The sequence below is a fragment of the Asterias amurensis genome, chromosome 3 (assembly GCF_032118995.1).
Source record: "Asterias amurensis chromosome 3, ASM3211899v1".
In the NCBI taxonomy this organism is placed as follows: Eukaryota; Metazoa; Echinodermata; class Asteroidea; order Forcipulatida; family Asteriidae; genus Asterias; species Asterias amurensis.
Window position 1 is genome coordinate 3,224,400 of NC_092650.1, and position 16,789 is coordinate 3,241,188.

At 37.6% G+C, this 16,789-nt stretch overlaps 1 protein-coding gene across 3 annotated transcripts in view; it reads left to right on the plus strand.

Moving 5' to 3' along the window:
- The window catches only part of LOC139935292 (dynein axonemal heavy chain 5-like), a 74,631-nt gene that overhangs the window by 15,893 nt on the left and 41,949 nt on the right, over positions 1-16,789 (plus strand). For all 3 annotated transcript variants that reach the window (XM_071929810.1, XM_071929812.1, XM_071929811.1), the window contains 17 exons: positions 1,703-1,839; positions 2,338-2,423; positions 2,994-3,315; positions 3,881-4,087; positions 4,523-4,694; positions 5,275-5,420; positions 5,711-5,867; positions 6,462-6,740; positions 7,317-7,504; positions 8,108-8,225; positions 8,814-9,149; positions 9,787-10,022; positions 10,481-10,699; positions 11,728-12,029; positions 14,216-14,456; positions 15,314-15,513; positions 15,995-16,148. In XM_071929810.1, coding sequence (XP_071785911.1) covers positions 1,703-1,839; positions 2,338-2,423; positions 2,994-3,315; positions 3,881-4,087; positions 4,523-4,694; positions 5,275-5,420; positions 5,711-5,867; positions 6,462-6,740; positions 7,317-7,504; positions 8,108-8,225; positions 8,814-9,149; positions 9,787-10,022; positions 10,481-10,699; positions 11,728-12,029; positions 14,216-14,456; positions 15,314-15,513; positions 15,995-16,148 — 3,500 coding nt within the window. The remainder of the gene's footprint in view (positions 1-1,702; positions 1,840-2,337; positions 2,424-2,993; positions 3,316-3,880; positions 4,088-4,522; positions 4,695-5,274; positions 5,421-5,710; positions 5,868-6,461; positions 6,741-7,316; positions 7,505-8,107; positions 8,226-8,813; positions 9,150-9,786; positions 10,023-10,480; positions 10,700-11,727; positions 12,030-14,215; positions 14,457-15,313; positions 15,514-15,994; positions 16,149-16,789) is intronic.

Genomic DNA, 16,789 nt, shown 5'->3' on the forward strand with positions numbered 1-16,789 from the left:
AAACTCCACTGTCGGGATATCAATGGTGCAGGCGCGTGGTGGCTAGTAGTGGATTAGTAGTGGGCCCCCCCCCCCCCCCCCCCCCGGAATAAAGGTAGACATATGCATGTCATTTAATCTAGTCTTGAATGTGTTCATAGTAGGGGATTGGCGAATGTTTATTGGGAGAAGGTTCCATTCGGCCGTGGTTCGTGGTAAGACTGAGAATTTATAACAGTCTTTCTTTGTTGCGGGGTGAAGAAATGAGGTTGCGGAGGATTTCCTTGTTTGAATTCCTACCATGGCAGGTTGTGATTGATGTGCTCATATTCAACATTGGTTTGGGTTAAGATTTTTCTTCTCCCATTTTCACAAATTTTCCTTATTTCAAAATTGAGAAAATAGACTTAGCTGTTGCAAACTGCTTACCAACCAAAAGGACCTATGGTATACATGTAAAAAATAGTAAATGGCATGCGTTTCGACCCTAGCAGAGTCCTTCTCGAAGGCTTTGATAAAGACTCTGCTAAGGTCGAAACGTCAGGCCATTTACTGTTTTTTTTATTTCAAAGTTCTGAACCAAACTGGTGTTGTCTTCATCATGTCTGTCTTTGTTGTAATCGTCTGTCCGTTCGTTCTTGTCCCCGTTTATTGTCTGTCCCCAGGCATCCCTATATATAAGCCTCGGCTTCCAGATGATGCCTCCATACGCTATTTATGTTTCTCTCACCCTCATTATATAGCCTTGTTTATTGGTTATTCCTTATAAAACATTGTTTGTACTCTTTTTTTTCCATGAAGTATGGAAATAAAGTTAATTTTGAATGAATGGTTAACTGTCAAAAATACTTATTCATATAAAAGTAAAAACAGTGTGTCGCTGTGCTAATTCCAGTATGTTATTAAGCAATCTATATCAATTGGTAGAACTGCTGGCAAGTCTTGACATGTCAAAGTGTGATGATGCATTAGGGAAACTAACGGATAATTCATAATCATTGGGGGGAACTGCATCTGCTAATGATGTATTGATTAATTATCCCTCACAATAGCTGATTGATTAGGCACCTGCTGTAAGGAAATACATCGACAAGAACTGTCAGAGATGTGATCAATCTTTTAGAAATAAATCCACCTGATTTCTTTTGATGAGGATAATAGAAAGTGATCCCCGGGAACGCATGTCATTCATTTAATTACAAATTTCAAGGAAACATAAAATCTTGTGACAAGAGTGAAATTTTATTCATCTGTTTCCTTCACGTCGAGAACAATAAAAGTGACAAACCTCTACATGCAAATTACTTTTTCACTCCCACTTCCAAAAGGAATAAAAGTCTAGGAGAATTTCATTAAATACAAATTCAGTTACTGGAAACACAACAGCTTGCTACAAAACACAAAGTGAAATTTTATTCACCTGTTTCCTTCTAGTCGTGATCAATAAAAGTTACGAGCCTCTATGATCAAATTACCGTTTCGCTTCCATTTCCCCAAAAATTAATAAATGATGAGAAGTTTTATGTTACTGGAAGTCAATTGTAACCCATCTTTAGTAAATCTTTCTCTGTTCAATTACCTAATAAATAACATTTAGATTTAAAAAAATGATCGAATGTCACCTGTCTAGTATTAAAAGCAACGTGGCTATTCTAAAAAACAAAATGCTAGTTTTGTCAAGTTAAAAGGCTAATTTATTTCTTGACTTATTTCATTCTTGCAGGTATGGAAATCTTGGCCAACAAGTTCACAGTGATCTACACTTCAATGAAGAAGAAACCTTATGATCTTTTGGATCAACGGAAGACTGATTACGACATCGATTATCAAGATTTCAAGCGCAGCATCGGAGAGCTTCAGGTAAATTTTAATAAACGGTTGATTTTTCAGGGATGTTTCAAGTATGCTTATCTGTTTCAACTCAGGTTTGCTAAGCAAAGAAAATAGTTTATTAGAAAAGACAGGTTGCCAGCCAAACAACAGTGAAATTGCTATTGTATGTGACTGGTCCCCTGAAATGTTTTGCAGACGAACATTGGTAATACATACTTTGGCAACAGGCAAATGATGGCACGTCATACACGTTTGTTGCTTTCAAATTCACTTAAATTCATGACAGGCACCAGGGCTGGAATGTCATCTTTGAGTGGGCAAGGCCATTTCATCTTGCAAAGGGCACTTCCATTGGAAAATCACGGTCATTAGGAAACTTTTGAAGGGGCACCAAGGCTAAGACCTGGGCAACAGAAGCCATGGCTTCCGTGGCCTGCAAGTAATTCCAAGGCCTGTGGTTTTAAGAAGATTAATACACTTCAGCCATCAATGACCATTTTGATTATATATTTTTTTTTGCAATAGACCCAGATAAAGACATTTATGGACAACACATTTGACAAGATCTACAATGTTCTCAGGGCTCTACAGCTCATCAAGAAATTTGAAAGGTAATCCATTTTTCATCCATAAATTGTAAAATGAACATCTTTACTGTAGTCATAATTGACTGCAATTAGTGATTGATTGAGATAGAAAAGCTTGCTCTCCTAAAAGGCAGTGGACACTATTGGTCATTACTCAGTTACTCAAAATAATTATTATCATAAAACCTTACTTGGTAACGAGTAATGGGGAGAGGTTGATAGTATAAAACATTGTGAGAAACGGCTCCCTCTGAAGTGATGTAGTTTTCGAGAAATAAGTAATTTCCCCAGGAATTTGATTTCAAGACCTCAGATTAAGAAATTGAGGTCTCGAAATCAAGCATGTGAAAGCACACAACTTCGTGTGACAATGGTGTTTTTTCTTTCATTATTATCTCGCAACTTTGATGACCGATTGAGCTCAAATTTTCACAGGTGTGTTATTTTATGCATTTGTTGAGATACAGCAAGTGAGAAGACTGGTCTTTGACAATTACCAATAGTGTCCAGTGTCTTTAAAGATTTAATGTATTTGTCATTGATTTTGCATGACAGTTCTTTCATATAATTCCTCCACTCTTTTTCCCCTGCCAGGTTAACCATACCGAATCTCGGCATCACCGAAAAATACTCTCAAATTCTATCTCGCTTCGGGCGCGAGATTGAGAATACATCGCGCAACTACCAGCGCCACAAGAACGATCCCCCGGTAGCGCGTGACTTGCCTCCGATAGCGGGTAAGATCACCTGGGCTAGACAGATGTTCCAACGCATCCAAGAACCGATGGAGGTGTTCCAGACGATGCCGCATCTACTTCAAGGCGCGGAGGCAAAGCGCATCATCAAGAATTATAACAAGCTCGCTAAAGTCTTGATGGAGTTTGAAGTCTTGTATCATCGTGCTTGGCTTAGACAGGTCAGTCCTTTCATTTACTTTTAAAAAGGTTTAAAAATATTGTTAAAAACTTGTTGTTAATATTTGAATTTGGAATTCATGAATGTAATAAAAACATATTGCAATTTTGATGCTATAAAAAGAGCAGTATTGTACAAAGCAGGAATGGATTGTATGGATAAACATGCAATCTGTTTCAATTCTCAGGTTGTATTGTAATTTGGGTGGGATGCCTGGCTACAAGGCAGTCACTGATTATATACGGCTTCTGACTGGCACCCCGAACAAAGATATTGACAATTAAAAGAGACCGCCAACATAGGGCTAGATAGCTCAGTTGGTAGAGCGCAGGCACGTTTCCAGAGGTCGTTAGTTTAAATCTTGCTCTAGTCAACTTTTCTTTGTTCAACCCCAAATTATTTAAAATGTACCCAGTCAGTTTTCCGAGTGGTTTATAAAATTTCAAAAATAAAAACAATTCAATTTTTGTAGTGAGTTTTTAAAGCAATCTTTCTTGAGTACGATTGTTGGGTTTTTATATTTTAATGAAGTAATAAGTAATAAACGCATTCTTTCCTGTTTGCAGGTTGAAGCGATCAAATCTGGTCTCCATGCCTCTCTCCTTGTCAGTCACCCAGAGACGGCCGAACTCTTTGTGAACTTTGACCCCCAAATCTTGACCTTGATCAGAGAGACTGAATGTATGAGTCGACTTGGTCTTGAAATTCCTCTTGCTGCAAGAGCAATACGCCAGAAGCAGGGAACATTCAAGAATAACTTCAACAAGTTAAAGGTTTGTATAAACTCGAGTCCTAGGGGCTACCTTTCAGTATATTGTTGTTTTTTCTATTTATGGTGTTTTCCAAGTTTGTCCACAAATTATTTGATTCATCTGAAGCCATTCAAAGTTTGTCTTAAAAGATGTAAAAATTTTACACAGCCTTAGAAACAACATTTCATAAAATGTAATAAAGTTCAAATGGTTTCCATTACAAGGTTGGTTGGATGGTTTTAATAATAATCATTTTGATAATTTTGTTGTTGTTATATACAAAATATCACCATGAGGTCTCTATGCGCTGTGAAGGGATAATAAACATTTATACAAAGTAAACAGATATGTTTCACCCTGTTTGACAACCTCAGGAAGACTGTTTTATAACTGAAGGTGTTTACCTTTAAAGTTTGCCCTTGATAATGTAAACAATTGGAATATTATTATGATTAGATGGTGATGGAGGAGAACAAGCGTGTTCGCGCCAAGATTCAACCCGTCTTTGAACCTCTCATGGTTCCACATATCAGTAAACTAGACAGTGTTATTGAGCCTGGTTTGACGATGCTATCATGGACCAGTATGAACATTGAGAGCTATGTAGATGCAGTCTACTCTTCACTTGGTAAGTACATCACATTATTTAAAGGGACTGGACACCTCAAAGAACTAATCTGTGACAATTTAGGGCTCAATTGGTCATCGAAGTTGCAAGAGATTAATGAAAGAAAAAAAATACTTGTTGCACTGTGTGTGCTTTCAGATGCTTGAGAAAGGCTTCAGGCCTGAAGTCTTTCTCAGATTCAACTATTTTAGTGAGAAATTACCTCTTTCTCAAAAACTACGATACTCCAGAGCAGGTCTGGTCACAATGTTTTAAACTTTGGGTTTGTCCTGAATTGACCTTATGCATATGACGTCATTTGAGTAGGGCGCCCTCGCTTAGAGGTCAAAAGAAAGATGTTCATTGGCCAGTCCTGTGCGCAGAGCGTACAAATCAGTGCGTTTCCATTGTTTCACCATCATCAGTTTACCTCTACGATGGCGGCTTGGTGACGTCAATGCTAAAGGTCCATTGTCAAGCAATATAAACATCATTAATTTGAAGCAGATGAAGATTGATCAAAAACTGATGATAAATAAGATTTGTTGTTTGTAAATATTGAGTTGTTGTTTATAAATATTTATTTGTTGTTTGTTCTTAGGTGAACTTGAGCTTCTGATGGACAGAGCCAATGATTTATGTCAATTCAGAATCAATGCTGTCCTGTTTGAGATGAGTACCACTACACTGTGTGAACTACCAGAGGATGAACCATGGACTATTGACCAGTTTCTGCAAAACACACAGGTTAATAAATAATAAGAATAACGAGACTTAAAGTAACAATATGGCCCATTTTGGAGAGTCAAAAATTTGACTCCACAAATTGGAGTGCCATGTTAGTTTACGACGTATAAGGAAATAACGTTAAATTTTGAGGCATACTTGTGTGGATCATTAGATTCTACTTCTAAAACATCTTTCTGTAGAACTAACACTACTCAAAAAGAGGTATCCATATGGTGTAACCGCACTCTTAGTTGTACTTCATCCGTGCAAAGTTTCCAATCCTAGGGTTTGTGTTTTGTTAATTATAGGAGCTGTGCAACCATGGAGCAATCACACTGCAGAACAAGAGCACCCAAGTAGAGGAGGCCGCTAACGAGCTCATTAATATGCTAATGAGCTATGAAGAGGAAGATGATGAAGAGGAAGAGGAGGAGGAAGAGAAAGAGAAAGATGTGACTGAAGAAAGTAAGACAATAATAATAAATCACCACTACCACTCTTTGAAACAATCTTTCTGTTCTTATCCGCGCTCCACTACACTGGACTCATATAAAACCGCTCTATAGAAACACACTTATTTAAATCCATCTAACTGTTCTGTTTCTGCTGTTTCATCCCACTTTTAATTTTTTATTTTTTTTTGTTATCATACACTTCTTGTTCAGCGCTTAGAAACCTGGTATTAAGTGCTATATAATTATTATTATTATTATTATTATTTATAGTGGCTTCTTATATAGCACACATATCCGTCACTCAGTGACGCTCAAGGCTCTTTAACATACAGTATTTTCCTGCAAAGTCTCAGGGACTGTGTTTGAATTATGAGACCTACTCCTTTTACATAGCACCATGTAATGGTTTACCAGGTGTTGTGGCAAAGTAACAGACTCAGAATTTGGTATTGTGCATAATCACCACAGAAGTGAAATAAATGAAACATGGTATTTTCCCCTCATCCCATGTTTCAAGATTGAAATGAGGACGACAGTGCCTGACTCAAACCGATTCGGAGCTCAATCGAATAAAAACTTGTCACAATCCTTTTAATTTTTGCAGATGGTGAGAAGAGGAGATCCAGTCCCACTCCGTCTCGTCTAAGCGCTCGTAGTCTTTCCCGCAGTCAAGGAAGTGCCGGAAGATCTCGTACTCACTCCGCCGCGGCAGTCAACGTGGCACGTCGAAAGAGGGAAATGCGAGAGAATCTAGAAGAGGTTGCTCAGGAACTCTTGGCTCATTTCAATCATCGTAACTTGGACGCTCTGTTGAAGGTTACTAGACAGACACTCGACTCGATCCGCAAGAGGGTTACCAGCAGCTCACACCTCAATTACATTGGTATCTACTTTCTTTATGTAGAGTTTAACTTGGTTAAAAGGCACTGGACACTTTGGGTAATTATTCAAAATAATTGTTAGCATAAAAAACTTACTTGGTAAAGAGTAATGGAGAGCTTTTGATAGTGTAGAACATTATGAGAAACGGCTCCCTCTGAAGTCACATAGTTTTTGAGAAAGAGGTAATTTCTCACTCAAATAATTCTTTTAAAAGACTTAAGGCCTGAAGCCTTTTATTAGGAATCTGAAACACAAACTTGTGCAACAAGGAATTTTTTTCTTTTTTTATTCTCTTGCAACACTGATGACCAATTGAGTATATTCACAGATTTGTTAGTTGATGCATATGTTGGGATACACCAAATGAGAATACTTGTCTTTGAAAATTGTTTGTCTTTGTCCAGTGCCTTCAACCTAGTTTTTTTTTTTGATAAACATTCAACAAAAGTGGCAAAACATTTTCTGCAAAAAAACCTAATGCTGTATGTTTATTTTTACAACATTACTTCAGTCATTTCATTCTTTTTTCCTGACCTGACTGCCGATATAATTTTAGATGATTCTTTGTTTTCTTTAGACATTCAGCGGAGTGACGGCCAGAAGAAGGACAGTCCATTCTTTCGTTGTAATGTGACTCTAGCTATTCCTAACATCATCATGCAACCTGCTTTGGACGAGGTACAGCAAGCTGTTAATAAGGCTGCTCAATTGGTGCTTGGAGTGGCCAAGGCTCTTGCCCAATGGAACAAAGAACGCAAGTCAAAGGTATACAATATTTTAGCTAGTCAGACTAGTCTTCATTACTTCATTATCTTTTTCAAACTTATATATAACATATTTTCTACCAACCTCTCGACTTTCAAAGTTTTCTTAAAACTTATTTACTTTATCAGGCTTGCAACTTTTCTGCTGATCAGCTGATTTCCTTTTATGTTTTTGAAATTTTAACAAGTGCCATCTATGTGTACTTGGCCTTTCCCCTTTAATCCTCCTATGCCCCGCCCCTGTCATACTTACCCGAACACCATCATGTACTACAGCCAGTAGACTGTCGGGATATGTTAATAACTCATTCGTAATGTTGATTTATTATTTTGCTTTCATTTTGGGTGTATGTGTGCACACAGACCAGGTCCGTTTGTTGCACTTTCAGACGCATTTCGTTACCTGAATTTAACTGACTAGAGGGTCACTCTATAGACTTTTCCAACCAAAGCTATACGTTTTAGCCAGACCAAACCCGTTTTACGATTTTTTTTGGGATGAGTTCGGACGTTTTGAGAACTAGTTTGGTGTGACCTAGCCTTAAGATTAAAAAGTAGCACCCAGACCTATGCTAAACTTGTTTGATGTTGTTTATGCTAACAGGCTAGGCAGGAAGCTGACTTGAGAGCTTTAGCTCTGGGGGATCAAGGAAGACGAAGTAGTATCTCCAGTATGGCTGCATCTGAAAGCTCTCGTAGTGACATCGCAACACGCAAAGGAGGTACTATATCATTGACAATTATAAGAATAACCTATAAGTAACTGCCTCTAGCTGCCGGGCAACCTCGGTAGTCTAGTTGGTAAGACACTGCTCTAGAATTGCAAGGGTCGTGGGTTCGAATCCCACCCGAGTAAAATGCCTGTGATATTTTTTCACAGGACTCGGGGAAAGTACTGAGTATACAGTGCTAACACACATCGATGTATGGGTAAAAAACAAAAATTAGTATTCTTTATCCCTGATGCAAAATTTAACATCTACTATAAGTAATAGTAAACTTGCGGGTACAACCATGTAGTAAATCTCTTTTGAGGGAGTGTTGGCTCTGAGAAGAGGCGGTTTGTTCTCAGAAGTAATATTGGTTTCCAGAAATAGGTTACATGTACCAACCAAAATCAGATTTCATATGTACAATTTGTGACTGGTTTCCTGTTAAAGGGTGCTGAGCATACATTGCTTAAGCAATATTCTCTATTTTATAAGTATCTCTGTGAAATTGGGCCCTGATCCTAAGCTCTTGTAAAGACGATCATTCCAAAATGGAAACAAATTTGTGAAATTGATTTTGTTCTATTTCATCCTCACCAGGCAAAGAGGATGCTCCAGTACAGGCCATCACCCCCGCTGCACCAACCAAGAACTACTTCAAGAGCGTCAGCGAGAATAAAGAGATTGCCAAACTGGTCTCTCTCCTCTCCACCTGCGTCAATTCCACAAAGAAAGAAGTCACCACCGCACTGGAGAAGTTTGCCCACTACCACCCCATCTGGCAGAAGGAACGTACCGAGACTCTGGAGGAGTTTCTAGCAGGGGGACCTAAGCTGGGCGACTTCCAGACGATGTTGCTTCATTACAGCGAGCTTGAGGCAGAGATAGAAGCTGAGCCTGAGTTCTATAATGTAGGAGCCATTGCTTTATTCACAGGTGAGTTTGACTGACGGACTACTTTCAGACAACATCAATCTTTTCATAATTTGACACAAAGTTGTGTCACCCCATATTCTTGATGCAAAAAGTGGTCAATGGCGTTTCTTACACCCTCCCTTTGACTCCTTAACTATTCATCTCTTTGCTTTTTCTACATGTTTTCTGCCTGTCTCTCTTTTCGTTTCTTTCACACCAGCATACCCGTTTATGAGAAAGACTCTGCTAGGTTGAAACATCAGGTCATTAACTATTGTTTGCATTTGTACCTTAGTTCTTTTGTTTGGTAAGCAACTTGCAGCAGCTATTTTTTTCCTATATACCTTTCGATTGTTGATAAACAAACCGCGCTGGTTGGCATGGACAGCCGAATGTTAGCAAAAAATTTCAATTTTTGTTGCCAACTTTCAATTAAATAAGATATCTCACAGGATTTGTTGTTTTGTTTCCAACAAATTCAACACTATTTTTGAATAGTTGTGTGACATTGTTACTAACTGTGGCTATCTGTTTTTGCTTTTGCATTTATGGCTTTCCATAGTTCTCCAACCTCGGTTTGCAAAATTTTGGGCTGTGACTGTGCGATAAAAAGGTCTATAATAATGGCTTGAATGTTTAAACTTTGACCTTTGTTCAGAGAATCTGAAGCTAGCCTTGACGACAGAGACCCGCGCTTGGCAACTTGCCTTCAGCCGAGCCTGCAACGATAAATACCGCAACATGATGGAAGACATCTTTGAATTCATCGATGAAGTATCCAAGAGATTGAATCGACCAGTCAAGGATTTAGATGACATTCGTCTGGTTATGTTGTCTCTGAAAGAAGTCCGAGAGAATGAGATCCGTATTGATATGGAGATAGGACCAATTGAGGTAATGATAATAACAATAGTCATAATAAAAAGCATTTATATAGCGCCAAAATCTGCCTGAAATGACGTTCAAGGCGCTTTATGATGAAAAAAAGTAAACCAAGCAGCCAATGAACAGACCGAAATATATAAAACAACAGTAAGCATAAACAGGTATTCCATGAACCCCTAAAAAACGCAACGAATCCCCCATGAGAGGAAAAAAGGAAGAACTGTTAACCTAACAGTAAAACACTTAAAGAATGTAGACAAAGGTAAGTGTTAAGTTATTTATTTTTGTTATTTCTATTGTTATTTTATACGCCATACAAACCAAACATACGCCATACAAACCAAACATACAAACAAAATACATAGCAACTAATCTGATTGAAAAACCAAGGATATCAAAAATAATAATATCCTATAAATGATTCCATTACATAATTATTTTACTTCATTCCTTCTCATCATTCTCAGGAATCCTACGCCCTTCTCAACAAGTATGAACTCCTCGTTGCCAAAGAAGATGCGGAGAAGGTGGACACATTGCGTTACTCCTGGGAGCGAGTTGCCGCCCAATCCATTGAGATGTCTCACTACCTACTAAAGATCCAACCAGACTTCCGCGGTGGCTTGCTTAGCGATGTCGAGGATTTTGTCACAGACTGTGGTACATTCTACTCAGATTATCATGATGTAAGATATTTTTTTATTTAAAGACACTGGACACTATTGGTAGTTGTCAAAGACCAGTCTTCTCACTTAGTGTATCTCAACATATGCATAAAATAATAAACCTGTGAAAATTTGAGCTAAATTGGTCGTCGAAGTTGCGAGATAATAATGAAAGAAAAAGTTCCTTTGTCACACAAAGTTGTGTCCTTTCAGATGCTTGATTTCGAGACCTCAAATTTTTAATCCGATGTCTTGAAATCAAATTCGTGGAAAATTACTTCTTTCTCAAAAACTACGTTACCTCAGAGGGAGCCGTTTCTCACAATCTTTTATACTATCAACAGCTCTCCATTACTCGTTACCTAGTAAGTTTTATGCTAAATTACCAATAGTGTCCACTGCCTTTTATTGTTGTCGTAAACTTCAAGTAATACTTCAGTTTTCTGAATGTAGGGTTTCATAGTAGACCTTATCGCAAATATTCGGTATTGGGCTGTAGGCTTGGAATGAGGTGCATGCTGGTCTAGGTAGCGCTCAATATTGATCTCTAGCTAGACCAGCATGTACCTCGTTTAACAGTTAGCGCTTGCACCATTGGGTATTTGCGGAAAAGGTCTATGGCTGAGTGGTTAAGAGCATCAAATTCAACTTCCGGTGGTTTATGTTATCAGAGTGTTGGTTTGAATCCTGGTTGTGCCACGTGTCTTTGAGCAAGATGCTTCACTATAAATGCTTCTTTTCACCTAGGGGTATAAATGGGTATCTGCGAGGGTAGAGGTTGATATTGTGTTTGAAAAAGCCTTCTGAGCGCATGACAGCTGAGGTTGTATACTCCCCAGGGAGCTGAGAAAGATTAAAGGAATGTTATTGACCCAACGACCAGGGCACTAATGTAAAGCGCATTGAGATGGTTATTGTAAAATGTGCTATATAAGAACTAGTCGTTGTTATGAGAAGTGAAGATAAAAGAAGACTCCACAGTAGTATTATGATTTGCTTTTTCGTGCATTCTCTTCAAATCCTTTCTTTTTTATTTCGTTTATCGCTAGGTTGGACCCATGGCAACCGGGCTCCTACCGAAAGAAGCCAGCGATCGTTTAGTGATCTATCAGAATCGCTTCGACACCCTCTTCAGAAAGTACACCACCTACACCGGAGGAGAAGAGCTTTTCGGTTTATCCGTCACCGAATATCCCGAGCTCTTACAGATCAAGAAGGAGTTGAACCTTCTTCAGAAGCTGTACGGACTTTACAACGACGTCATCGATCGAGTGAATGGATATTATGACATCTTGTGGGCCGATGTGGACATTGAGAAGATTAACCAAGAGTTGATTGAGTTTCAGAACAGGTATGTAATATTAAAGGTAGTGGACACTATTGGTAATTGTCAAAGACCAGTCTTCTCACTCAGTTTAGCTCAACATATGCATAAAATAAAATATGTGAAAATTTGAGCTCAATTGGTCGTCAAAGTTGCAAGATAATAATGAAAGAAAAAACACCCTTGTCACACGAAGTTGTGTGCTAGCCGTTTCTCACAATGTTTTATACCATCAACCTCTCCCCATTACTCGTAATCAAGTGAGGTTTTATGCTAATAATTATTTTGAGTAATTATTGTGCTGGATACTTGAACTAATCAGTCAGTCTGCAATCATGTCGAATTGTGTTCACTTTGGTTTCAGTGGTTTCGTGTTGAAAGCTTCTTACCAATCACGTTTCTTGTCATTGTGCAAAGTACTCGTCATATTATTCTGAATATTTTTTGTTTTCTTTTTTAAAGGCAGTGGACACTATTGGTAATTGTCAAAGACCAGCCTTCACAGTTGGTGTATCTCAACATAGGCATAAAATAACAAACCTGTGAAAATTTGAGCTCAATCGGTCATTGAACTTGCGAGATAATAATGAAAGAAAAAACACCCATGTCACACAAAGTTGTGTGCGTTTAGATGGTTGATTTCGAGACCTCAAGTCCTAAATCTGAGGTCTCGAAATCAAATTTGTGGAAAATTACTTCTTTCTCGAAAACTATGGCACTTCAGAGGGAGCTGTTTCTCACAATGTTTTATACCCCATCAACCTCTCCCCATTACTCGTCATCAAGAAAGGTTTTATGCTAATAGTTATTTTGAGTAATTACCAATAGTGTCCACTGCCTTTAAAGGCAGTCTTTCAAAAACTTGTTACTAACCTTGTTTCTTGTGTTTGTTTTAAGACTTGCGTATTGTTCTGACTTTAAATTTTTTTTTTTTTAACACAGTCTTGTGAAAACTTTTCAAGTTTCTTACATTTGTGTTACTACTCGTCATATTGTTCTGAATGTGTTTTTTATTTATGTTAATTTCTTTTGAAATCTTATTACTAATCATGTTTCTTGTGTTTGTGTAAATAATTTTCATATTGTTCTAAATGTTTTGTTCTGTTTACGTACCCACAAATTTTGGAGAAATTTCAACATGAGATTGTTTATGAATGTATTTAAACATCTGGAGTCGTGTTCAAACATCTCATGCTGTTCATTGGTTCACGCCTTGCATGATGCATTTCAAGCTGTTGCAGATATTTGTATATGACCTGCACGTACATGTATGTGTGCTACACAATAGTCACTATATCCCCACAAAATGAAGTTTTAAACTTGTGTGTTCAGTTTTGTTTGTTTTTTGTACAGATGTTTGATTTTCATCAGCATGGATTTTGATTGTTTCATCTCCCTCCCCCTAACCTTTAACCTTTAACCTAAGACCTAACACTTCCCTCTGTGTGTGGTGGATGCCTGTGACATCTTCATAAAGACATCTACTATTAACCAAATAACATTACTAATCCAACCTCAATTAACTATACATTACCAATCCATTTACTAATCCAATCTCAATGAACCAAATACATAACTAATCCAATCTCAATTATCCAAATACATAACTAATCCAATCTCTATTAAACCAAATACAATATTAATCTAATCTCTATTAAACCAAATACATGACTAATCCAATCTCTTTTAACCAAATACATAACTAATCCAATTAACCAAGCATGGACTGAATTTCTGTACATTGGTCACTTTTTGTTTATGAACAACAACATTAAGCTGCTGTTAACTGAAACGAATTCTTGTGTGAAAGACGAAATTTTACACGATATGGTAAATCCTCATTGGTTTGTTTGGCAAGCATTGAGACTTAGAAAACAATTCGTACAAAAGCATTAGGTAATGATTCAATATGACAGTCAAAATTGTCATGTCAACTTAAAATCGGAATAATCCATAATATTAAAATTATTTTTATCAAAAACTGAATGTGTAACAAAACATGGCCAGAAGGAGGTTTTTGATAATAAAACCTAATTATTAAATTTATCGAGCTCATAGGCTGTGCATAATAACTGCCTATAATCTTCAGGCCCACAGAGCCAAAAAGCTTAAGATTAACAATGATTGTATTCATGAACTTATTGAGTGAGATAACAACCAACAACCCCTTCCTTAAACTCCCATATAAACCGGTTAATAATGTCTTTTACAAGATGTCGCAAGCTCCCCCGCGCCCTGAAGGAGTGGCCGGCCTTTAATGATCTCAAGAATACGATCGACGACTTCAACGAGACGTGCCCCCTGCTGGAACTCATGACCAATAAGGCCATGAAACCACGCCATTGGCAGAGGATGGCCGATACGACGGGTCATGTCTTTGAAGTGGAGAGTGAGTCCTTCTGCCTGAGGAACATCATGGAAGCACCGCTGCTCAAATCAAAGGAAGATATTGAGGTAGGTTTATTTAAGTATATTGTTAACTTACTCACCATCATACATTAGCCTCTGTCGTGTATTTTGTTTGTCTAGTCTGTCTTCAGTTTTCTTTCTTCTGTATAGTATTTTATGTTGTTTGTCTGTCCATAGGTTAAGGCACAAAAGCCTCTGCTTCACCCTAACCTAATTGTTGTCCTACTTTAAAAGCTTCCTAATATATAACTATCTAAATCATTGTAAACTTTCATATCCTAAGATACTAAGTAATACTGTAAACTACTCATAATTTGAATATATTTATAAAACTTTGTAAAATGTGTAAGTTTAAATGTAGGGCAGCAATGAAATAAATGTGTGCAAAAAATACGAGGTAAGAATTGAGGAAAAAAGTCAAATTTTGATAATGTGAAAATGATGGTCAACATCACAGTTTGATGCTCAACAATTGAAAGTCGTTTTTGTTTATTGTGAGAAGAGAAAGAATGAATTTGTAATGGTGTAGTATATACATACTTCCAAGAGTGTTTTGACTCAAAAAGTGATGCACAATTTGTCTTTCAAAGTGGCGGACAGGGCCCAGTTTCACAAAGATGTTTAACAGAAAATACTGCTTCGCAAATTTCTTTGCTAAGCGAAAATTGAGTGAGGCACCAGTCACAGCAATGTAAACTTAATGTAGTTTTGGCCGGCAACCTGTTTCTGTTGAGGGATAGTACTTTTCTGCGCTTAGCAAATTGGTGTGCTTGCAGTCTTTATGAAATTTGGCCTAGGGCAGACAGTAGGTGCATGTTTGCTAAAAAAAAGTCAACGTTTGTATGTTTGCAAATGTTGATTTTTTTATAGTGTACTAATATTGTGTATCATACGGTGTATAGGACATCTGTATATCGGCAGTGAAAGAGAAAGACATTGAGGCTAAACTGAAGGCAGTCATTGCTGAATGGAGCGCTCGTGATATCATCTTTGCTAACTTTAAGAACCGTGGAGAGCTGCTCCTCAGAGGTGACAACATCACTGAGATTATCAGCTTCATGGAAGATGGTTTGATGGTCTTAGGATCTCTACTGAGTAACAGGTGAGATGCTCAACTTTCTTCACTATGATGTGAAATAATAATTAAAATAAGTACAACATTTGAAGAGCCTTCATACGTATGTTTCTAAGCTCTAAAACCAGACTAATCAGATTGACAAAACAGATGGGTTTTAAGTAATGGTTTGAAAGTGTCCAATGAAGGAGCTGCTTGAATGTGGGTGGGTAGCTTGTTCCAAAGTGTTGGAGCTAGGCCTGAAAAAGCATGATCGCCATAGCATGTCATGGTGAGCGGAAGGCGTCGGGTAGCTGATGATAGTGAAGATAAACAAAGGTCAAAGCGTTCCAGGTGTCCTTTATTTTTCAATATCGAACTCCTGTTTAAAATTTTGACTTTTAGATTAGTATACATGGCAAACTAAATTATGACACATGACACATATTCCACCAATTAAATGACAGTTCTACATTTAAGTGCAATATAACATGAGTTTTACTTATAACGAATGTCTTATATTTGACAGATACAACGCCCCGTTCAAGAAGAGTATTCAGCAATGGGTACAGAACCTGTCTAATACCAGTGAGATTATTGAGCAGTGGATGCAAGTACAGAATCTATGGGTTTATCTTGAAGCTGTGTTTGTTGGAGGAGACATCGCTAAACAGCTACCTAAGGTACGGAGTTATTCAAATAAAATAATTACTGATTGTTTTTAATTTTCTAATCTGGTCACGGCGTCTTGCACAGCACATCATCCCAGTTTAGCTTTTGCCAGCTGTAAAGGGATTACTTCATCAAGTATCAAGTATCAAGAAATAAATAATTGAATACCTGTTTCCTTATTAATAATAATAAAAATAGCAAAACTTTTAGCGCGCACATATCCACCGATAGAGTGCATAATACCCTGCAAGAATACAGTAAAATTACTTACACAAAAAACTTACAAATTTATACATGGAAAATGACGATCATATTACAAGGAGCGAGAAAAGGCCCGAGACATCAAAATGAGTCTTAAGCTGAGATTTAAAAGTACTTTAAGATGTTTAAATATGCAGTGGTAACAAATTCCAGAAACAAGGAGCAGCTGTAGCAAATGCCCTCCCCCCCCCCTAAGTTCTTCTGGAGTGTGGCTCAACAAGTTTAGGGGCTTTATTTAGATGATTGCAGACCAGGACGAGTGACAGAAGGAAGAATGAATGAGGCAAGAAATGTAGCCAGGGGCTAAGCCAACAAGGGGCACGATAATTAACAGACAAATTTTATATCATATTCGCTTTGAAACGTATCTAACTTTCATTTGTTTATTTCT